This window comes from Elephas maximus, chromosome 6 (assembly GCF_024166365.1).
Source record: "Elephas maximus indicus isolate mEleMax1 chromosome 6, mEleMax1 primary haplotype, whole genome shotgun sequence".
In the NCBI taxonomy this organism is placed as follows: Eukaryota; Metazoa; Chordata; class Mammalia; order Proboscidea; family Elephantidae; genus Elephas; species Elephas maximus.
Window position 1 is genome coordinate 103,744,428 of NC_064824.1, and position 24,640 is coordinate 103,769,067.

Genomic DNA, 24,640 nt, shown 5'->3' on the forward strand with positions numbered 1-24,640 from the left:
TGAAAATTCTAGATATTTTGTTGCTACATTAGGTTTTACTGTCTGTTTTGCCTCATATTTTGCTAATTTTTTCAATAAATATAGAGCACCAATTATGTCATATTCACTGATCTAAGCATTGCATGTACAGTAATCAACAAAGTAGACAAAAATCAGTGTTTTCTTGGAGGATACATTCTAGTGGTTTGGGGATAGGGATGGATTACCCAATAAGCAAGGTAGGCACGGATTCATTTGTGCTTTGTATTGATTTGTAGTGCACAATTTCATCTATTTATTCAAAGATGAGGTGAAACCCATGTGAAATTGTGCACTACAGATTAGTAAGTAAACAAAATTCAGCCTGTGCATACCTTGTTTAAGCCTGTATATACTTTGCTTATTGGTTAGTTAGCTCCTAGTTGGGAAGACAGACAATAAGACATATAAGAAAATGTAACATATAGGGAGCAACATTTCTATAAAGAAAAAGAGGAAGGGAAGTATAGGGAGATGTAATTTAGACATTGTGGATAGGGAAAGCCAGACATTTGAGTAAAGATCTGAAGGATAGAGGACACAAGCCTGGTGGGCATCTGGTGGAAGACTCTTTCAGGCAGAGAGAACAGTAAATGCTAAGACACTGAGGCGGAAAAGAAGATAATGTAGCTGGATAGAGTCCTGAGAATAAGGGAGAGAACAGTTATAAACTGAGGCCAAAAATGAAATTTGGAGCCAGTGAATACATAGGTCATCATGGGTGTACCCAAAGTGAGTTAGCAGACATTACATGGTTCTGGTCAGAGGCAGCATGCTCCCTGAGTGGTATAAATGGTTAAGCACTCAGCTACTAACCAAAAGGTTGGTGGTTCAAACTCAGCCATAGGCACCTCTTCCTGGCGATCTGCTTTCAAAAGATCGCAGCCACTGAAAACCTTATGAAGCACGGTTCTGCTCTGACATACATGGGGTCGCCATGAGTCAGAATGGGCTAAAGGGCAACTGGTGGTCAGAGAAGAGACATTATCTGACTGATGTTTTCGCAAGATTTTTCTGGCTTTTGTGTTGAGAAGAGATTGGAAAGGAGCATGAATGGAAACAGGTGACCAGTCAGGGAATTGTTGTAGTATGTTACTATGTTAGCTGGGTCCAAAGTGGTGGTGAGAAGTGGTCAAAACCTGGTTATATTTTGATAATTGTTGACAAATTGAATGTGTGTTGGGGAGGGGATAGAGAAAGTGACCTCAGGGTTACTATAAGATTTTTGGTTTGAGCAACTGGAAGAATAGATTGCCATTAATTGAGATACAAAAAGTTGTGGAAAGAGTTTTGAAAGATCAGTTTCTCAGTTTTGGACATGTTAGGTTAGGCAGTAAACTACATGAACCTGGGGTTCAGGAAAAGGGTTTGGGTTGGAGATTTAAGTTTGGGATTTATTGGCATAGAGATCGTATGTAAGCCATAAAACAGATGAGATCCCCCAAGCAAAATTATATTCTCTTAATATTTTTGGAGATAGAATCCAGGAGATGAGGAGGAATAAATAAAAGGAAACCTAATGGAGGACCAGAGAGTTAACAAAAACTCCAATAGAGGGTGGTGTCCTGGGAGGCAAGTGAAGAAAGTATTTCAAGCAGAAGACAGTAATCCACTCTGTTCTAAGATCAGGACAAAGAAGTAACCTTGAATTTAGCAATCTGGAGATTGTTGTTGACCTTGATGAGGGATGAGAAGCTGACAAGAGTGGATTCAGTAAAAGAGGAAGGGGGAGACGTTGGGAACTGCTAGGGTAGACAGCTCCTTCAAGGAGTTGTGTTTTCGAGGAAAAGTGAGAAATAGGGTTGGGACCTAGAAAGGTAAGTGGGCTCTGAGACTTTTTTTTTTTTTTTTCAAATGAGAGTATTAATAGTGTATTTGTAGATTGATTTTCCTGTTTGTATCTAGGGATTAAATTCCTAAATGCTGACAGAGATCTGTGGAGACAGAAATTTGATTGGAAGTAAAGGCTGTATGAACAGGTTATGGTGGATCCTGGGGTCTTCGGGAAATGTCAGTGCTGCATGGAATGACATGAGAATACTGGCATCATAGAAAGAGAACAGAAGGGGCACCAGAAGATGGATAAGGGCAGCAGAAGAAGAAAGCATCCAAATCAAATATTGCCCATGTGCATTTTGCATAGGATTAGGTTACTGCAGCCCCTAATTTGTTAGTGATCAATCTTCCACATGCCACAGAAGTTTACTGTATGTGAAACATTAAAAAAAATTTTTAATAAAATTCCTTTTTTTATGTCCATTTTATATCAGTGGGAAAGGTACTTTTGAATGAGTTTAAAGGCAGCAAGGCCGTTTACAATTACTGAACACTATGAAAACTTTTTTTTTTTTATGAAAACCAGCATGCCTTCTGTTAAGGGACTTACACGGTGGTTTATATTAATTAATGCATCTCTGTAACACTGCATGCCAGATCCTCTGTTACTCAGTAATATAAGTAGTATAATAAATTAAGTCATCTGGTTAAAAGGGACCTACCACATGTGATTTAAGTGAATTATTAATGTTGAAACAAGTTTTAGTTTCTGTTATTTGTATAAGTTAAGATGAAGATGGAATGGAGAGAGTCTCTTATCAGCCGGTCTGGATGGGATCAGTGACTTTGTTTGGGTACCATAGATTCAGGAGCTGACCCTCTTCTGTTTAGGTACCAGTATAGTTCCTTTACCTGGTTGACTGGTATATTAAATGAACATAGCTAATATATGTTAGAATTTACCAATATACAACATCAAGATTGTAATGACACAAACAGTGATGAATATGAAATTTCCACTATGTTTAATAAATCGATTTGCTTCCTTTTCAGCATTTAAAGTGTTAAACTCTTCTTTTTTGGTCAGATGATTACAAAGATAAAGGTCTACTGATTATTTTTATACTGGAATAATCTTTCATTATTAATCTATTTAAGTCTGATCTCAAATCAGTTCATTAGTACTACCAATTAAAAGTAGAAAATGTTATATACTCAATTTCAAGAATTAAAAATAATATCTTGGGAGTAGCATTTCTTTCCTGTGGTAAGAGAATTGTTGGATTTTCCAATTAAAGAAGTTTCCATACTGAAAATGAATAGTCAATTATGAAAATTATTTTTGAATAGCCAATTTGCATATCCCTAATTGTATTCATTTCTTTTGAAAGATTGAACTTGGAATTAATGATGTTTTTATGGGTTATACTTACACTTGTGTTATTAATACTATTGCCAACAAGGTTCCTTCCCCTACGAATGTGTCCCTTTCCAGAATAAATGTTTCATTCATAAGTACGTTTGTTTTATTTAATGAATGAAAAATATCTAAAGATTTTCTAGCAGATCTCAAATTTGCACACAGGACACTTTGTTAGATTGATGGTATGATCCCTGAGTTGTGTTTTGCACTCACATTTGAACTTTTACATATTAGCTGACGATAGACATTTTGAGGTACTCTATGATGGTATGATGGTAGGATCTGCTGGCCAAAAATGCAATGTCAGAGCGTTGCCCTCATTTTTTTTTAATACAGAAGTGTTGGTACAATTACTGAATATTTTATCATATTTGCCTTTATTTTTATGAAACAATGACTTGAGAATGGAAAAGTAAAAGTTTTTATATTAATGATAAGAAGCATAGGTCTCATGAAATAAAATTGAGATGACAATGGGAATAATTTGGTTAAAAGTGCTGATCTTTATCCTCATTGGACTTAGCATTCATTGTATTTAAAACTGTTGACGCTGAGTCAATCATGAAGGAAAAGGAAAATTCATGTACAGATATGGGGTATCTATGTATACAATGTAAATAAGTAATATGTATATATGCACACATATATATATTGCCTATAAATGTCTGTATGTACATATTTATGGTTATATCCAGAAGGACAGATATAATTAGGGATGTTATGATGTTTTTTAGCTCTCTGAGACAGGAATGTCCCCTTATAACTAGCACATCTATTGTTCTAACTTTTGTATATTCATCTTTCATTTTGGGGAATACTCTTAAAATAGATATTGAAGCCCTTTATGCATATTGGAGAAGGTGGTGAGGGGAGGAGGCAGCCATTTCGTTCCTTTAAGAGAATTTGCCAGAATTGGTTCTCTGTTTCAGAAGCAGACAAAATAAACAAACCATTAATTATTTCCCAGCCACAGTGATTTTAGAGTTTAGATAATGTTATTGAAGAGTTAAGAACGGTGGCACAGTAACATTAAAGTTTTAAGTTTTATGAGGCCGTTTTCTTTAAAACCACATAAAGATCAACATCAACTCAATACCGTGTTTGTGTGATATGCATGTCCTACAAAGTAATTAGTATTGGTGGATTTGTTTGTAGCTGATTGCTGTGTTTGACGAACAAGAACCACTTCACAAGATTGAGAGCCCCAGTGGAAACCTGGCAGATCGGCAGAGCCCAGATGCTTTTGAGACGGAAATGGCTGCCCAACTGGCTGCTTTTAAACCAGTTGGTGGGGAAATAGAAGTAACCCCTTCTGCTCTGAAATCAGGTACCTGTATATTTAGTGTATGTTTTTCACCTGGCTGAAAATGATCATCTTGCTGACTATGTATTGCTTATACTTTATGTATGACTTTTACCCTATTGATGATACCTTTCTTTAAGAAAAATCTAGCTTCTCTTTTTTTTTTTTTTTCCTCTAAATTAGTTTTTTATATAGCTTTTTGCAGCTGCTGATGCTAACAGGTAAGTAGATGGGAGTTTTTCCTTGAACTGAAGGCGAATCTCAGCTTTATGCCCTTGAAGTAACACAGTGGAGAAGTTGACTCTAAATAATGAGGCTCACCTGTATCCTGTGAGGCTCACTTAAAAAAAAAAAAAAAAAAAAAATTCCCTGAGAAAATCATTTGGGAGAAGCTAAAGGGTTATAAGGAATCCATATTAGAAATAAAGGTCACTTTCTGTTCTTAGCCACCTTCTTTTTCTCCCCAAACTATATATCTCAGTGTTTGCAGAAAACATTTTAAAATCATTTTTGAAATCCTTTCTTGCCGATTTATTCAAACAAGAACAACCACCCAGTAATTTTTTTCAGGTTTCTTTTGGTTATATTTGTTTTGAAGGTGTTGGTAGAAAGAAAAAATAAACATTCTTCTTCGGTTTCAGTCAATTTACAACTCCAAGAAGAATAACACATCAGTTTTTGGTGATACCTCTCTGAGATAAATTTATATCAGTCTAACAGCATGAAATGTTTGGAAACCCACTAGTATATTGATACTTAAAACAGTTTTTTATTCTTGTTGAATATATACACAGCATTTTGAGACTTGCTCTAAGCACCTATTATAGGTTACTTCTCCAAGCTAGAAACAAAAAAGCTATTTCCACTTTGCAAAGGGAATCTTATTCTTTTTTAAATCAAAGCATGTACTTAAAATCATAAAGTGCATAGTAATAGTTTTTCCCGTTTGAAATAAAATGCATGTTGTAAAGTGACTTGTATGTCTCACTACATTGACATATCCATATTTTGTACTAATTTTCTGAAAAGCATCTGTAGTGCCCCTTCTAAAATAAACCAAATGGAAAATTAATGACCTGTAGTCTTCGTGACTTTCCTCCATCTTTAGTAAACCAAGCTAGTGGAGCAGTCTACTGGAACACGGATGTTGGCGGGCTTTGTGTCAGTGTCTCTTCATCTGCAGCAAGGTTTGTGGCTTCACCAGCCTTACAACCCTGTCGTTCATTTGCATAATGGATGCCTTTTTAGCCATTATGCAAATGGTATGAGAGGAAAATTAGGCAATAAGGGAATATGAAAGGGGAAATTGTTCTTGCTTGTTTTAATATTCTATTTATAAGCAAGTACTGCGGTCTTCAAAAGACTGAACCACAGGGTACCCCTCTGCCTGGGAGTTTGTTTTCACCTTTCTCTTATTTTTCTTCTCAGGGAAAAAAGTTAGTTTTTCTTCAGCTTTTCATTATTTCTTTTGTTGAGCTATTTGAGAAATATATATAGTAATGTTGACTGAAGAAAGAAAAGTAAGCTGAGGTTCCCTCTTCTTTGAAAGTGGACTTTCCATTTCTTCAATACTGATTTTTGGTAAGGCAGAGAAGCAGAGGCATAAAAAAATATTTATGAAATGGTGACGACACTTCAGGCACTGAGCTCAAGGCAGTGCTGCCAAGGTACCCAGTACTCCAAATCTGTTACTCGTAATAACTCATTTGAGCCTTCTAATACTTAATTAGTTGGGTTTTATTATTCTCCTCATTTAAGAGATGAGAAGACAGGCACAGAGAAGTTATGTAACTCACCCGAAATCACACTGCTATCATGTGACAGAGCCAGAATTTGAATGCTTGCTGACACGGTGTTAGTAACTATTTTGCTTCACTGCTGGTCATATACTATTGGTAAAAGAATACATAGCTACCACTTTCCTGCAGGTTATTTTGTGAATATATATATAAACCATGAAAATACTAGATGAATCCCAGCTCACAAATCCCATTTTCATCTAGGATCATAGGTCAAATGATGAGATTAGTTATCTGTCACTTTTAGGTGGCAAACTTTGCCTTCTGGCCTGAAACCATAGTATCATCTCCAGTTCTTCCTTCTTCCCCCTCCCCCTACTTTCTTTCTGTCTGTTCTTCCTCCCCTGTGTCCACTGATACTGGAGCAGGCTGGAGCTTTATCATCAATCAGACTAGTGTGGAGGCCTCAAACTGACCTTTTCTTTGCAGTGCCTGCTTTCTCCAAGCCCTGCTGCTGCCAGAGCTGCTTTTCTAAATCACAAATCTGATTATGTTCCCTCCCTGCTTAACAACCTCCAATGGCTCCCCATTGCCCCTAGGACCATGTCCAAACTCATTAGCAAGGGATGCAGGTGGTTCCTCTGAAGAGCTGGAGGAATTTGGGCAGGGCGGGTTGAGGAAAAATCTTCCCTTACCCACCCGTGTGGTTCTATCAGAGTGAGTAATTTTCATATCTGAAGCTTTAAAAAGGGGAGAAAAAAACATATTTATTGGATCTCTTAGATTAAAAATAAAAAAAAGTTAAAGAAGGAAGCAAAGGGACTAGCTTCAGTTTCTACCCATTCCGCTGTCCCATGGTGTGATCATAGGCTAGGCATTTGCTGTCATGATGAATGGCTATGGTTGGCAGAAAATGTGATGCTAGTGACTCTTCTGAGTGTGAACTTGTTGTGCTGTCAGGCCCACCCTGAGATCCCATTTGGGTGAAGGGCGGGAGGGTGGTCAGGGGAAGAGCAGGGTTTATGTTCCAGCAATCTCTCGTAACAGGGTGCGTTTAAAATGCCGGATACAGCAGCCCCAGCCCTTCACCTCTGTTCCCTACTGAACTCCTATAGAACCACTGGAACTGGTTTACTTCACACTGGGCTCATTCCATCAGGCTGGTGCGGCAGAAGCAGGGCTGAATTCTCACTTGGTGAAGGTTTACTCACCTTTTAAGTCTTAAGACCCACTCAAGGAAATGGGAAATTTAATTACCCATCAGTTTACAAGCTTATCTTACTAAAGGGGACAATTTAACAAATACTAGAAATCAAAACAGTTTTATGATCAGGTCATATTGATCTTCAAAAATGTCTCTTTTATTGTCATTTGTTTTACCGATATCTACTATAAAAATATATTCAATGTTTAGTATAATGTTTTTATCTCTTTTTCTAACCCAAGATGATCATCAACAATATATTATTATATTAAACAAATTTCTCCCCTTATAACTATCATGAGGTTGGCGCCGCCTATTCTTTTATCCTCAAGATGAAATACTCATAACAGAATAAGCAGAAAGTTTATATTTATAGTCCTCTCCGCACACCTTTGTTGCTGACCACTCTTCCACAGTCACCTTAACCTGCAGCCACCTTGAGCCACTTGCCGTTCCCCAGATTCCCTACCTTCTTCCAAGTGTACATACTGTTTTCTTCCCCTGGCTTACCTTCTGGACTCTTTTCTGCTTGGTGAAGGTTAATTCCTCTTTTATGTCCAAGCTCAAATATGCCCTTGTTTGTGAAGCCCTGTCCAGATCTTCTAGATAGAATTAGAAGTCATTCCATCCTCTGTCTTCCTTTGTCACATTTTAAATATCCTGCGATGGACCCTGACACGTTTTAGTAATCTGTGCACGGATCTGTCTTTCCATTTAGACTGTGGTAACCACACTTTAGTCTCCTCCGTCTCCTCCAAATCTGCTATGTGGTAGTTGGAACACAGCAGGTGTACAATAAATGCAATTCCTAATTATTCATCCAACAATGAAGAGTTACAAAGATGAACAGATTTTATACCAACCTAAAGTGGTTCATAGTTTCGTGCCCTATAAACTAATGGGGTGTACTTTTTTTAATTTGTAGGAAGAATTTTAAATCAAGTGAGTAACCACATAGTTCCAGTTTCATCCATCTGAATTATTTCTGCCATTTATTTTCTAATGGATTTTTTAATGTAATGCTAAATGACTGAGTCCTGACTCAGCCCTAACTAGCAAATCATTCTAACACTTCAAGATTCTTTGTTTCTGAAATTGGCTAGTGCTTTTTACCATGTAGCCTGGAGATTGCTAACCTAAGAGACTATTAAAAAGAAGAGACATGGTGGCAGAGACACTGAGTGGAATATCAAAGGGCCATATTCAGAATCCATTTGAACTTTAGAATTCAGATTTTATGATTCTGAACGTATTTTGGTCTTTCAATGTTTGTTTCTAGTTTTTACTAAGTAACATTTATGGAGCACTTAATAAGTCCTAGGAGTCCCCCCCACCCAAAACCCATTGCTTTCAAATTGATTCTGCCTGCGCGGTGCAAATGATTGACTACTAACTGAAAATTTGGTGGTTGTAGCCTATCCATAAAAAAATAGGCGCCTTGAAAAAAAAGACTGCTGGTCAACAATTACTTTAAGTCAAAGATGAGAATGTAAGGGAAAAGGGAAACTAGATTAATGGAAATAGAGCAACCAGAATGGAGATAATGAGAATATTCACACGTTGTGAAGAATGTAACCAATGGCACTGAAGAGTTTGTGTAGAAATAGTTAAGTGGAAACCTAAACTGCTGTCTAAACCTTTACAGAAGAGACAAGAAACTATTATTAAAAAGAAAAGAAGGAAAGTCCTGACAATCTGCTTCTAAAATGTCACAGCCTTGAAAACCCTTCGGAGTTCAGTTCTACTACACATTGGGTCACCATGAGTCAGAATCAACTCCAGGGCATTTGTTTTTTTTTCTGTGTGTGTGATAGGATCTAGGCACTATTCTAATCCATTTATGCTCACTGTCAGGGCAAAGAGGATTGGTTATACTAGCAGTGAAGAAAAGAGTGCAGAAAGCTGTTGAGTAAGCAACGAGAATTTCCAGTGCTTTTAAGAAATCCTATAGCAGAGAAAGCCACCCCAACTTGAAAGAACTGTTAACACCCCTCAGAATTGTAAAATGCTGGTCTAGAACTATACAGTTCCATAGAATTTCATGAGTAGCAAGTATGTAGGCAATTAACATTATTTTACAAGTGAGCAAATAAAAGCTTAGAATTTTTTTTCTGATGCAAATGGCTAGTTGGTTAAAGAACTAGAATTGGAACCTGTGTCTCTTGGTTTCTAACCAAAAGGTCTCTTGGTTTCTAGTACAGTGATCTTTCAACCACTCTATGGTATTTGATGAATTAAGTGTAGGTTTCAATTACTTTTGTCTTTTTTTTTTTTTTAATAATACGGATGATAAAATAGCACCCCATATTCTTTTGGAATTGAGATAAGAGTATAAATTAGTAAATAGATTCTATGAATAGCTACAAATAAAAATCTAACGAGGGAATAAAGACCAGAAAATAAGGTGAAGAAAATTTTTTTCAAATCCTCCTGTAAGTTTCAGAAATGAATTTGCTTCTGTCTCATCGTGTGTGTGTGTGTGTGTGTGTGTGTGTGTGTGTGTGTGTGTGTTTGGGTGAAAGTTACACTAAAACTGATCTGTTCTTGGTGATTTTTTTTTTCCTATAATGTGGATATTTTTGTACCTTTTTTGATATCTCAAGTATTTTCACATAGAACTTTCTGTAAATAGTGAGAACAGTGATTTTGAAGTTCGGAAGAATGAGAGCCCTTTAGTCTTCCCCTAACTGATCCCTATATTGCTTTTATGATCATTCATACCTGACCACCTACTGTTCCCCCAAAAGAGATTATGAGGTCATTGTCCAAGGCTGGGCCAATTTTTGCCCCTACTGAGAACCACCAATAGTCAGCTGGTCCCAGATCCTACATTTATTTTATGTAGCTGTGTGCCCTAGACAAGTCATTTAACCTTTTTTTTTTTTTAATCATGACCACAATTTTCGAAACAAAACTTAAATCACGACACATTTTGGGGTTCATTAGGGCTGAATATCCTGAACCAAGACTATCCAGGTGACTCCCTGACATACGACCACCGTATCTCAGTGGGCTTATTTCTAGGTGGTTTCCTCACCTAGAAATAAGCCCATCCTGTTCTAATAGCCTGTGCATGTCCCAGGAGGATCTCACTAATACCAAGCTGAGGTAGGCTCGCACTCCATGCCCCTGTCAGTTTCCCTCCCAGAACCCCAATTAATTAGTGGTTTTATTTTGTCCCTTTTGATAATTTGTCTCAATATTCTTCTTGACTGAAATGTGCAATTTTGAGTTTAGGCTTCCTTGAGAAAATATTTCTTTAGTCATAATTAACTTAGCAATGTAATTGAAACAACATTCCAGGATAAAAAGTAAACCTTGCTGCTGCCCCTCTTGTGATCCACATTACCTAGATATAAAGCAAGCTGATTAAAGTTTGGAGTTGAAACGGTATTAGCTTTATTCTCCTCTTGTGTGTTAAACTTTGAAGATGAGCTACTTTTCTGTTTGAAAGTGATTCTTGTTTTTGAAACTTGAAAGCTGAAAGGTGCCTCAGATGCTTATTGTTCCCATGTGTGTTTGTGCCGCTTCAAAACTGAAGTGGAAATTATAATTGTGTGTTTGTTATGATATAATTATTTTCAAAACATTGAATTCTCTTTATTTTCAGTAGTTCTCAGAAAATATGGCATAGCCATAGATTATTGTTGGAAATTGTTACCGTTTTCTATCTGATTTTGACTAATTCACTCCATGAAGGAGACATATGGGAACGTTTTTCTGAATTTTTAAAGAAACCAAATCCCTTTATGGCAGTGATCTTCAGGAAAAAAATAAAGCAGGGGGAAGTTTATTCCTTTAATTAGACTGCAGTGTGTAAGTAGCTGCTGTGCCCATAATGTGAGTTTAAGTATTGGCATCTGATCCTAGACAAACACACTCACACCACACACATAGCAAAACTAAAGCTTGGGTTGGGTTGTGCTTCTGACAGAGGCTTTGAATTCTGACTGCAAAGCACGCACTCGTGAGGGTTTCTTGTTGCTGGAAGATCTCTGCTGTGAAACCCAGAGCTGAAATTACCAGGGAGCTAGGGTCATTTGCTTGGTTCCGGGTGGGCAGGGTCATTTGCTTGGATGGATCCACAAGTCATAATTTGGTCATTGAATTTCATCCTGTTTGTTTCTTGTTGAGGCTGATTATTCAAAAGTTAGCAGCTATAGAATAGTTTTCTTTCTTTTCTTCCCTGAGAGCCTGATATTTTTTTCCCATGTAGGCTTAGATGAATGATGTTGTAATTAGCTATGGTAACCTTGCTAGGCTATCATCAATCAGTCATAGCCATATAGTCACAGAGTGTGTGCATGCTTTCTGGTATGACAGTAACTAAATCAGGAACTAAGGAGGTGACAGCATTTCTGACCCCTTTGGCACCATTCTTCTTTGGCTCCTGTTATTCTTTATTTTTGCTTTTGTTTTCAGAGTAGGTGAAAAGTTGCTTTAGGGGAAAAAAAGTCGGGTTATACATTGAATAGTTAATTTTTCTTTTTAATAGTTTGTAAAAGGGCCTGAGGTTCTTGATTAAATAAAAGAATAAAATCAATGCCTAAATACAGGCAGATCCTAACAAATATTAAAAATTACACAGCAGTAATTTTGGTTCGTATGGGATGAAGTACAAATGTGAATGATATTTTAAATGTGCAGTTTTAAATATGCTGGCATTGACTCCTCTGAGCAATTGTAGACAAATGGTTGATTCCACAGACAAGTGATCAGTTCACACCATTTTATAAAAATAACATGGTGAGTTCTACGTGGAACTATTATATATTCTTTTAAATGAGATATTATTTATTGTATTTTATAATGTCAAAATTAAGAACAACCAAAAAGTGACCGCTATCCTATCCAAACTTCTATTTTCATTTTCCTATTCACCTAACCTTTGTATTTCAGTCTTATTTTAATTTTTTTTTTCTACATGCTCTGTCCTCCTTTTGCCTCTTATTTAATTTTGTGTAGTAGGTCTAGTGGCTAAAGTTAGTACCTAAATTGATACTAAGTTGGTTGGACTCTAATAGAAACTTATTAAAGGCAATTTACATTTAACCATGCAACTAAAAATATAAGGTTGTATGTAAAAACCAAGCTTTCCTTCTTTTTCTTTTTTCAGCTGTATTTTTTAAGATGATTATGTGACCTCTAAAAAAACACAGAGTTCACCATCTCCCCTTTGGCCCCTTCCTGGTGCTAGACCCACACTGAGACGAAGTCTGCAGATCCTCTAATAAACAAATGGAATGAAAGGTCACCTTGCCCATTGTTCACTTGGTGTTAGACCCCTGGGTCTTTAAGCCTCTTTTGCAGATTGCTTTTTAATAGTAAGACCACTGAAGCCATGTTTGCAGAGGCCTAGTCCCTACATAGTGAAAATATTCTCAGCGATGCTGTCATATTCAGCTCCTTATACTTCCCTGGATCGTTGATAAAATGATTTGAGGTTTGTCCTTTTAATAAAGGAAAGAAAGGGAAGAAAAACTATACACAGAGACACACATACTCCAGTGTCTTACTGCTCCCTTTCCTACCTGCCATTATAGCCTCTGTTTTTCATTTTTTTACCTGTTCCCCCAAACTCTTTCTCTGTTCAGGTACACAGCCAAGAAGAGTTGCTCTCCGTGCTCTAAATATAGACATGCCTTCTACAAAATACTTTAATTAACGTCTCTTTATTAACAAATTCTTAAAGGTATGATTCTAATTTTTATACGTATAAATCTTGGTGGCCATAAAACTGATTTCATTTCTCATATATTCTAATTACACCTAAAGAAATTGCTTATAATAATGATGCTGATTTTTTTTTTTGCAATTTGAAGTTCAGAGATTGCTAAAAATTCAATATATGTGAAAGCCTCTTTTTACGCTGACAACTTAACTGCAATGTTTAACCTTTCTTTTGATTTCCTGTGTGTATGTTTGTATCTGTATGTACTTTTTTTTTTTTCTTTTCCCTGCCCATCTGGGCAGGGAAAAAAAAAAAATCCACTAATTTAATTATTTACAGATGATCCATCTTAAGGACAAGTCACTCAGAGTTGGACACGCTTTTATGACTGGCTCAGGATTTTCTCATTTGCTTTATCAGATAAAGCCTTATGATGAATTATGTCCCAATATACATGCATTTGGTTATTTCCTTTTTCTGTACCCTCTTTGAAATTTTACTAAGATTTTGATTTGGCCCAAGTAAAGCAAGAAATACTGCCACAGCTTGATCTGGTCATTCTCACATTCCAAAGTGATAAGGAAAGGTGACAGCATTTGCTTAGTAATTGCCGTAAGAATCGATATCTCCCTTTGTTTGCCTCTCCCTTTTTTTTTGAATGTTTACCAGATAAAAGAAGACCTGCCAGATACCACCACCACACCCTGTCAGTGTGTTTTGGAAACAATACATCCATCATATGGCACACAGAAAATGGAGCTCATTCCCTTTATTCATTAGCTTAGTGGAAACATCTTAATCATATCAGAAAATACAGGTAACCCCATAAAAACGTTGGAGTATATTCTGATTATAGTTCCTTATAGATATTAGACATTCTCTGTTAAACTCTTCAAACTCCTTTACAGATGGAAGAGATTTGAGACTTCGTTTTTTCCTGTGGGCAGAATTAGACTAAAGGAAATTATGTGGTGTATCTTGCTTGTTTTCTTTTTGTTTATATAGAAGACTTGGCTGTGGTTAACTTAATGCATGTATGTGGAATATGGCCTGATCAAGGAGAACAGGCAAATAGGCTTTTTGCCTTACCACAACCTTCTTAAAATCATAACACGTGCACTTGATGTTTTACAGTAATATTGACTAAAATAAGCCATTCTTCCAGTGTTCATATATCTTGAAACTGTTGATAAGAATGATACTTCTCTATCCTTTTGTACTACTTGTGAAAAAATAATGTGGATAATAGCAAGCTGAATGGCCTGTGTCATCTGGCCATGTGATGTGATGATCAATTAAACTCTACTTGTGTTTTTAAAACAAACAGGCTTTCTACCCTAGAGATCTGAAAGCATGAGGCAAACTTCTTATTTTAGTCACAGTTCAGGAATAAAGTCCTTTGATCTCACAACTTTAGTTCGGTGGTACAGTTAAATGCCCTGATAGCAGAAAAGATCAGTATTTGTGCAGCTAACATCTGCTCTTTTAAGATGATTGGTCTTAAGGATATAACCTCGGATATCAGTATATCTGGTGTCGATGCTAGAGAAAATTTTAGCATGCCTGTCACTGATTTCAGTTAATCAATAATTATTCATTTGGGCCCAGTATAAGGAAAGTATTATGCTAGGCAACCAGAGAAGTATAAAATAACACAAGTCATGAACTCATTACCAAGCAGCTTGCAATCTAGCTGCCTTAAAATAAATTCCTAGAATGAAGAACACCAAAGACATGAGGAAAATGCTAGCCCAAGAAACAAAAAGGGCCACATAAACCAGAGACTCCATCAGCCTCAGGCCAGAGAACTAGATAGTGCCCAGGTACCAACAACACTGCACTGACAAGGAACACAACAGAGAGTCTCTGATGGAGCAGGAGAAAAGTGGGGTTTAGAACTCAAATCCTAGTAACAAGATCAGACTTAATGGTCTGATTGAGACTTGAGGAACCCCAGAAGATGTGGTCCGGTCCCTGGACCGGTCTCTGTTAACCCCAAACTAAAACTATTCCCGAAGCCAACTCTTCAAAGATTTGACTGGACTGTAAGACATAAAATGTTACTGGTGAAGAGTATGCTTCTTAGTTCAAGTAGATACATGAGACTAAATGGGCAGCTCCTGTCCAGAGGGGAGATAAGAGGGCAGAAAGAGACAGGAGCTGGCTGAATAAACACGGGAAATCTGGAGTGGAAAGGAGGAGTGTGCTGAAATAGAAATAGCAACTAGGGTCACATAACAATGTGTGTATAAATTTTTGTATGAGAAACTACCTTGAGCTGTAAGCTTTCACTTAAAGCACAATAAGGAAAAAATAAATAAATTCCTAGGTGAGTCTCTTAATGTGGTTAGGATTCCATTTTTATAATTTACAACTGTTTTTATGATAATACATAGCATGCAATTACAAAATTTTAGAGTTGAAAAAGACCATACCTCATAAGTTAATTTGTTGTTGTTGTTAGTTGCAATTGAGCCAATTCTGACTTATGGTGGCCCCATGTGTGCAGAGTAGAACTGCCTTATAGGGTTTTCAGGGCTGTGGACTTTTGGAAGCGGATTGCCAGGCCTGTCTTTTGAGGTGCCTCTGGGTGGGTTTGAACTGCCAACCTTTTTGCTAGTAGTTGCATGCTTAACCATTTGTACCACCCAGGGACTCCCTTAAATTAATTTAGATAAGCACACATGCTTGATATATGTCCATTAGTCATGTGTAAGGTCTCTCCATAGCTTGGTTGATTGTTTTTTATTTAGGTCTTCACTTAATGGAGAGGTGCATGAAAATAGTAAGACTTAAAGTTTTGAGGCTATAAGTGATTCCGTAGCCTTCATTGACTCTTAGCTTTGACAGCGTTACTTTTATCTTCTATAAGCAATAAGTAGGACCCCAAGTACTACTGCCCAAACTTGATTTCTGAGGATTTAACATGCAGATAAGGAGCCCTGGTGGTACAATGGTTAAGCTCTTGTCTGTTAACCAAAAGGTGTTTTGAACCCATCAGAGATTTCATGGGAGAAAAGACCTGGCAATCTGCTGCTATAGGGATTTCAGCGTGGGAAACCCTATAGACCGGTTCTATTCTCTTCTATAGGGTTGCTATGCATCAGAATCAATTCAACAGCAAACAACAACAGCATTCTAATGGTTCACTATTTATCTCTCCATCCATCAATCCTTCCCCCTAAAGATACTCCAGTCAAATGTGCTCTTTTAATTCAGGTAATTAAATTGGAGACCAGACTTTTACCCTGGTGATTCAGTGCATCCACTGCTTAGAACAATTTGTTTTGTCTAGACATGAGGTAGATGTCAGTGACCTGCTCCTTGGTTCCTTTTCACTAAGCACCACACACATTCTTACTTAGACCTCTGAAGGTGACCTTTTCTTTTCCAAAGCTGCAGAGTATATCTTAACCTATTTTACCTACATAATACATTCAGTTTAGGAAGGTTCTATTTTCAATCCCTCTATTCCCTAGACTCAAAACACCATCTTCCAATTGAGTGTCAAGCTTGTATAAACATGACCATCCTGTATAAGACCTCCTCTACATCATGGGGTGGATTGTGAAGGAGCAGCTTGACCATCTTAGAAGACTTCTTTAGAGTAGTTAGGGAATGAGTTTTGTGGGGTTCCCCCACCTTCCAGGCCAATCATTACCTTCTTGAAAACCTTTCTCAGAATTTCTTTTCTTTAAAAGACCTTCAGTGACTGCCTTATAGCCTTTTTTTTTTAAAAAAAAATGTGTTTAGTATTTATTTGGTAGTTGGTGCAGACTTAAGACGATAAATCTCTGTCTTTACACTGAGGTGAAAAGTGATGTGAGGTTAGGCAAAAATCTGTCTATCATTCATATTACCTTAAGAATATGTTCTTCGAAATAGTACAAAACATTTTATCTGACCATAAGGCCATGAAAGTATAAATCAATAACAGAAAATGCTGGGAAAAGAAATCATATACCTGGAAACTGAACAATGCCCTGCTCAAAAAAGACTGGATTAAAGAAAACATTAAGGATGGAATAAAGACATTCATAGAATCCAATGAGAATGAAAACACTTCCTATCAGAATCTTTGGGACACAGCGAAAGCAGTGCTCAGAGGTCAATTTATATTAATAAATGTACACATACAAAAAGAAGAAAGGACTAAAATCAAAGAACTATCCCTACAACTTGAACAAATAGAAAGAGAGCAACAAAAGAAACCATCAGGTACCAGAAGAAAGCAAATAATAAAAATTAGAGCAGAATTAAATGAAATAGAAAAAAGAAAAACAATTGAAAGAGTTAACAAGACCAAAAGCTGGTTCTTTGAAAAAAAATAACAAAATTGATAAACCATTGGCCAAACTGCCAAAAAAAACAGGAGAGGAAGCAAATAACCCAAATAAGAAATGAGATGGGCGATATCACAACAGACCAACTGAAATTAAAAGAATCATATCAGATTACTACGAAAAATTGTACTCTAACAAATTTGAAAACCTAGAAGAAATGGATGAATTTCTAGAAACAGAGTACCTACCTAAGCTAACACGAAAAGAGGTACAACAACTAAATAGACCCATAACAAAGGAAGAGGTTGAAAAGGCAATCAAAAAACTCCCAACAAAAAAAAGCCCTGGCCCTGACGGATTCACTGCAGAGTTCTACAAAACTTTCAGAGAAGAGTTAGCACCACTACTACTAAAGGTATTTCAGAGCATAGAAAAGGACTGAATACTACCAGACTCATTCTATGAGGCCAGCGTATCCCTGATACCAAAACCAGGTAAAGTCACCACCAAAAAAAAAAAAAAAAATTACAGACCTATATCCCACATGAACTTAGATGTAAAAATCCTCAACAAAATTCTAGCCAATAGAATTCAACAACATATCGAAAAAATAATTCACCATGACCAAGTAGGATTCATACCAGGTATGCAGGGATGGTTCAATATTAGAAAAACAATTAATGTAATCCACCATATAAATAAAACAAAAGACAAGAACCACATGATTTTTTCAATTGATGCAGAAAAGGCATTTGACAACGTTCAACACCCATTCATGATAAAAACTCTCAGCAAAATAGGAATACAAGGAAAATTCCTCAACATAGTAAAGGGCATTTATTTTTTTATATACAAAGCCAGCAGCCAACATCATCCTAAATGGAGAGAGCCTGAAAGCATTCCCCTTGAGATCAGGAACCAGACAAGGATACCCTTTATCACCATTCTTATTCACTGGATGTCCTAACCAGAGCTGTTAGGCTAGATAAAGAAATAAAGGGAATCCAGATTGGTAAGGAAGAAGTAAAAGTATCTCTATTTGCAGATGACATGATCTTATACACAGAAAATCCTAAAGAATCCTTAAGGAAGCTACTGAACCTAATAGAAGAGTTCAGCAGAGTATCAGAATTCAAGATGAACATACAAAAATCAGTTGGAATCCTCTACACCAACAAAAAGAACATCGAGGAGGGAATCACCAAATCAATACTATTTACAGTAGCCCCCAAGAAGATAAAATACTTCGGAATAAATCTTACCAGAGATGTAAAAGACCTATACAAAGAAAACTACGAGACATTACTGCAAGAAACCAAAAGAGACTACATAAGTGAAAAACATACCTTGCTCATGGATAGGAAGACTTAACATTGTGAAAATGTCTATTCTACCAAAAGCGATCTATAGATGCAATGCAATTCCAATCCAAATTCCAACAACATTTTTTAATGAGATGGAGAAACGAGTCACCAACTTCATATGGAAGGGCAAGAGGCCCCGATAAGTAAAGCATTACTGAAAAAGAGGAACAAAGTGGGAGGCCTCACTCTACCTTATTTTAGAACCTATTATACCACCACAGTAGTCAGAACAGCTTGGTACTGGTACAAAACAGATACATAGACCAATGGAACAGAATTGAGAATCCAGACATAAATCCATCCACATATGAACAGCTGATATTTGGCAAAGACCCAAAGTCAGTTAAATGGGGAAAAAAATAATCTTTTTAACAAAGGATGCTGGCATAACTGGATAGCCATCTGCAAAAAAATGACACAAGGCCCATACCTCAAACTATGCACAAAAACCAACTCAAAATGGATCCAAGACCTAAATATAAAATCTAAAATGATAAAGATCACAGAAGAAAAAATAGAGACAATGTTAGGAGCCGTAGTACATGGCATAAACAGTACACAAAACATTACTAACAATGCAGAAGAGAAACAAGATGACTGGGAGCTCCTAAAAATCAAACGCCTAAGCTCACCCAAAGACTTCACCAAATGAGTAAAAAGATTACCTACAGACTGGGAAAAAGTTTTTAGCTATGACATTTCCGATCAGCGCCTGATCTCTAAAACCTACATGATACTGCAAAAACTCAACTACAAAAAGACAAATAACCCAATTAAAAAATGGGCAAAAGATATGAACAGGCACTTCACTAAAGAAGACATTCAGGTAGCCAACACATATATGAGGAGATGGTCATGATCATTAGCCATTAAACCAAAACCAAACCCACTGCCGTCGAGCTGATTCCGACTCATAGCGACCCTGTAGGACAGAGTAGAACTGCCCCATAGAGTTTCCAAGGAGCGCCTGGCAGATTTGAACTGCTGACCTCTTGGTTAGCAGCTGTAGCGCTTAACCACTATGCCACCAGGGTTTCCCATTAGCCATTAGAGAAATGCAAATCAAAACTACACTGAGATTCCATCTCCAACAAGGCTGGCATTAATCCAAAAAAACACAAAATAATAAATGTTAGAGAGGTTGTGGAGAGACTGGAACGCTTATACACTGCTGGTGGGAACGTAAATAGTACAACCATTTTGGAAATCGATTTGGCATTTTCTTAAAAAAAAAAAACTAGAAATAGAACTACCATACGATGCAGCAGCCCCACTCTTTGGAATATATCTTAGAGAAATAAGAGCCTTTACACAGATACATGCATGCTCATGTTCATTGCAGCACTGTTTACAGTAGCAAAAAGATGGAAACAACCAAGATGCCCATGAACAGATGAACTGATAAATAAATTATGGTATATTCATGCAATGGAACACTGTTCATTGGTAAAGAACAATGATGAATCCATGAAACATTTCATAACATGGAGGAATCTGGAAGGCATTATGTGAGTGAAATTAATCAGTTGCAAAAGGACAAATATTGTAGAAGACCACTATTATAATAACTGGAGAAATAGTTTAAACAGAGAAGAATATATTCTTTGATGATTACAAGAGGGGGAAAGGAGGGAGGGAGGCCAAGGGGTTTTTGCTAATTAGATAGTAGATAAGTATTATTTTAGGTGAAGGGAAAAAGAACACACAATACAGGGGAGGTCAGCACAACTGGACTGAACCAAAAGCAAAGAAGTTTCCTGAATAAACTGAACACTTCGAAGGCCAGCATAACAGGGCCAGGGGTTTGGGGACCATGGGTTCAGGGGACATCTAAGTCAATTGGCATGATAAAATCTATTAAGAAAACTTTCTACATCCCACTTTGGAGAGTGGCTTCTGGGGTCTTAAACACTAGCAAGTGGCCATCTAAGATGCGTCAATTGGTCTCAACTCACCCGGAGCAAAGGAGAAAGAAGAACACCAAAGACATAAGGTAATTATGAGCCTAAGAGAAAGGACATCATAAACCAGATACTCCAAAAGCCTGAGACCAGAAGAACTAGATGGTGCCTGGCTATACCCGATGACTGCCCTGACAGGGAACACAATAGAGAACCCCTGAGGGAGCAGGAGAGCAGTGGGATGCAGACCCCAAATTCTTGTAAAAGGACCAGACTTAATGGTCTGAGACTAGAAGCACCCCAGAGGTCATGGTCCCCAGACCTTCTGTTAACCCAAAACAGGAACCATTCCTATAGCCAACTCTTCAGGGAGGGATTGGACTGGACTATGGGATGGAAAATGATACTGATGATGAACGAGCTTCTTGGGTCAAGTAGACACTTAAGACTATGTTGGGATCGCCTGTCTGGAGGGGAAATGGGAGGGCAGAGGGGGCCAGAAGCTGACCGAATGGACTCAAAATGGAGAGTGGAGGGAAGGGGTGTTCTGTCTCATTGAGGGGAGAGCAATGAGACACATATAGCAAGGTGTCGGTAAATTTTTGTATGAGAGACTGACTTGATTTGTAAACTTTTACTTAAAGCACAATAAAAATTAATTAAAAAAAGAATATGTTTTATTCTCTGTACCCAGAATGTGACCTGAATGTACTTAATTGACTTCATTTCTTCTCTGATATCCTGAAGCAAGTAGACAATGCATTATTTCTAAAAGAAATAAAAGATGGAGAAGGATATAGATTATACAATATTGCATACTTATTATATAGTAGTATAGTGTGTAGAAATCAACAGGGAAAACTTTGTGGCCAAATTGCCCAGATCAAATATGGCTCTACCACTGACAAGCCGTGAGGTTTTGTGCAAGTTACTTAACCTTAATGTGTACAGTGCCCTCATGTGAAAAATAAGTGTAATATTAGTAATGACCTAATTGCCTAACTGGATTGCTGGGAGCAACAAATGTAGAAATTCGTATGTATATGTACGTATATATATATATACATATATATATACATATATAAAAAAAAAAATAATAATTTTTATTTTTTTTATATATATATATATATATATGTATATATATATGTATATGTGCATATATATACACACACATAACCCATTGCTGTCCAGTTGATTCTGACTCATAGTGACTCTGTAGGAGGGAGTAGAATTGCCCCATAGGGTTTCCAAGCCTGTAACCTTTTTTTTTTTTTTTTAGGTGAAAGTTTAGAGAGCAAATAAATTTCTCATTCAACAATTAATACACAAATTGTTTTGTGACATTGATTGCAATCCCTATGATGTGTCCACACTCTCCCCTTTCCCACCCTAGGTTCCCTGCTTGCATTTGTCCAGTCTCCCTGCCTTCTGGTTTTTTCTTTTGGGCCAGTGTACCCATTTGGTCTCCTATGCATGCTTGAACTACAAAGCACGTTCCTCGTGTGTGTTATTGTTTGTTTTATAGACGTGTCTAATCTTTGACGTAGTGGTTAAGAGCCATGGCTGCTAGCCAAATGGTCAGCAGTTCGCATCAACCAGCTGCTCCTTGGAAACCCTATGGGGCAGTTCTACTCTGTCCAAAGGGGTTGCTGTAAGTCAGAATCGGCTCAACAGCAACTTTTTTTTTTTTAAATCTTTGGCTGAAGGTTGAACTTCAGGAGTGACTTCAGTTCTGAGTTAAAAGGTTGTCTGGACCATATTCTCAGGGTTCCTCCAGTGTCTGTCAGACCAATAAGTGTGGTCTTTTTTGTGAATTTGAATTTTGTTCTATATTTTTCTCCCAGTCTGTTGGGGACTGTCTATCGTGATCACTGTCAGAGCAGTCAGTGGTGGTAGCCGGACACCATCTAGTTCTTCTGTGCTCAGGCTAGTGAGGCTGTGGTTCTCATGGTCCATTAGTCCTTTGGACTAATATTTCCCTTCTTCTTTGGTTTTCTTCATTTTTCTTTGCTCCAGATGGATGGGACGAGTAGATGTATCTTAGATGGCCGCTGGTGAGCTTTTAAGACCCCAGATGCTACTCCACCAAAGTCAGATGTAGAATGTTTTCCTTATGAGCTGTGGTATGCCAGTTGACCTAGATGTCCCCCAAGACCGTGGACCTTAGCCCTTAGCCTAGTAACTTGGTCCTTTGGGGAGTTGGAATGTGTCTATGAAGCTTCTATGATTTTGCCTTGCTCAAGTTGTGCTGACTTCTCCTATATTATGTGTTGTCTTTCCCTTCATTTACCACTTATGTACTGTGTAGTTAGTGATTTTCTTTCCCCAACCCTCCCCCAAGGCTATAATCTTTATAGAAGCCAAGTGCCACATCTTTCTTTTGCAGAGCAGCTGGTGGGATTGAACCACCAATCTTTTGGTTAGCAGCCAAGCGCTTAACCACTATGCCACCAGGGCTCCTTACACACACACACACATATGTGTATGTGTATATATATATATATATACACATACACATATGTAATATGAATTTCTCTGTGTGTGTATAAGTGTGTACACACAGACACATATACCTATACTCTGAATAGTGGTGCCTGTTACGTAATAGGTGGTACATAATTATTAGTCACTATTATAATTTTTGTTATCTCTGTTTTTGGCCATTTGGAAAAATATATATATACACAATATATCCTTGTGTTTATGTAGTTGATATTTTGATCTGGTCCTTTGTTTTCACTGTTTCCTATTTTCAACTTTAAATCTGTGAAACTGTATTCTCTCTTTTTCTTAAATTTAGATCCTGGGAGGTCATCTTATGCCTTCCTCTAAGCCATAAAAATAAGTTTTTCTTCTTCTTCTCTTCAGGCTTTTAAGATAAATGATAAAATGCTTTATTGAAGCCTAAAAAATAGCCAGCGACATTAATCAGAAGAGTATAATCACTGCAGAGGTTTCAAATGATACTTTTCTGTTTGTTTTAACAGACTTGTAGAAGGGTAATTGCTTTGATCTTTTTTATCTTTATTTAACTCAAGTGTTTACCTTTATGTCCTAGCCCTGATTCACTATATGGTTCATAGGAATTTTCTTTCACAATTGATAAGTGTATGCTACCTGTGTTTTTGACAATACCTTTACACAATGGAATAGAAATTTATTTTTAATGGGGTATCACACACCCAAATGACCTAGAATACTGTATCAGTCAGGGTATAAACAGAAACAGAAGGCACACTCCAAGGTGTAATTGAGGAGAATTTAATTAAAAAGACTATTTATGGAAGTGATCACTCAGTTTCTGAAAAGATCAGGGAGCTCTTAGCAGCCTAGGCCATAAAGAGGCATGGGGAGGAAATTCTTATCAATTTGGTGAAAGTTGCAGATGTAGGAGAGGGTTACTTTAGAGGGTCAGCACCTGTAGTCTAAGGTTGTCAGGTGCAGCCAATTTCGAAGCTATAGCTGGCAGAGAGGGAACAGTGAGGGGAGAGAACCTCAGTATCTTTCTCTAATCTCTGATCTCCTACTGTTCCCTCCTAAGGACCAAACCCAACATGAAGCTGGAGAGAAAGTGGGCTGTAAGATTCATGGAGTTGAAGTTAGTCTCCTGGGGCCAGAACAAGGCCCAGAACCCTGGAGAGCAATATGGAGAATAAGAGTACAAAATACACATTTGTGAACAGAAAGCTGATGTATTTTACTTATTGAGTGATAAAGATAGTGCAATTATTATCAGAAAAACAGGAATATTACTTAAAGGAAGGTGCTACTCTCTCAGTGGCTTGTATATAAATATCATCCATTTATGTCTCAATAAAAAGAAGATGAGAACCGTAGCGCTGAAGTGCAAATGTCTTGAAGGCAAAACTTATTAATCATAACCCAGTAGATAAACTCTCCTGCCTAACAGACATAAATAATATTTTTGCCAATTTTAAAAGCATTATTGGTTTGTAGC

The 24,640-nt window shown here is 37.2% G+C and overlaps 1 protein-coding gene across 11 annotated transcripts in view; it reads left to right on the forward strand.

The window, feature by feature from the left end:
• PARD3B (par-3 family cell polarity regulator beta) overlaps nt 1-24,640 on the forward strand; it is a 1,165,226-nt gene that overhangs the window by 462,676 nt on the left and 677,910 nt on the right. For all 11 annotated transcript variants that reach the window (XM_049888916.1, XM_049888918.1, XM_049888913.1 and 8 more), the window contains one exon: nt 4,373-4,544. In XM_049888916.1, coding sequence (XP_049744873.1) covers nt 4,373-4,544 — 172 coding nt within the window. The remainder of the gene's footprint in view (nt 1-4,372; nt 4,545-24,640) is intronic.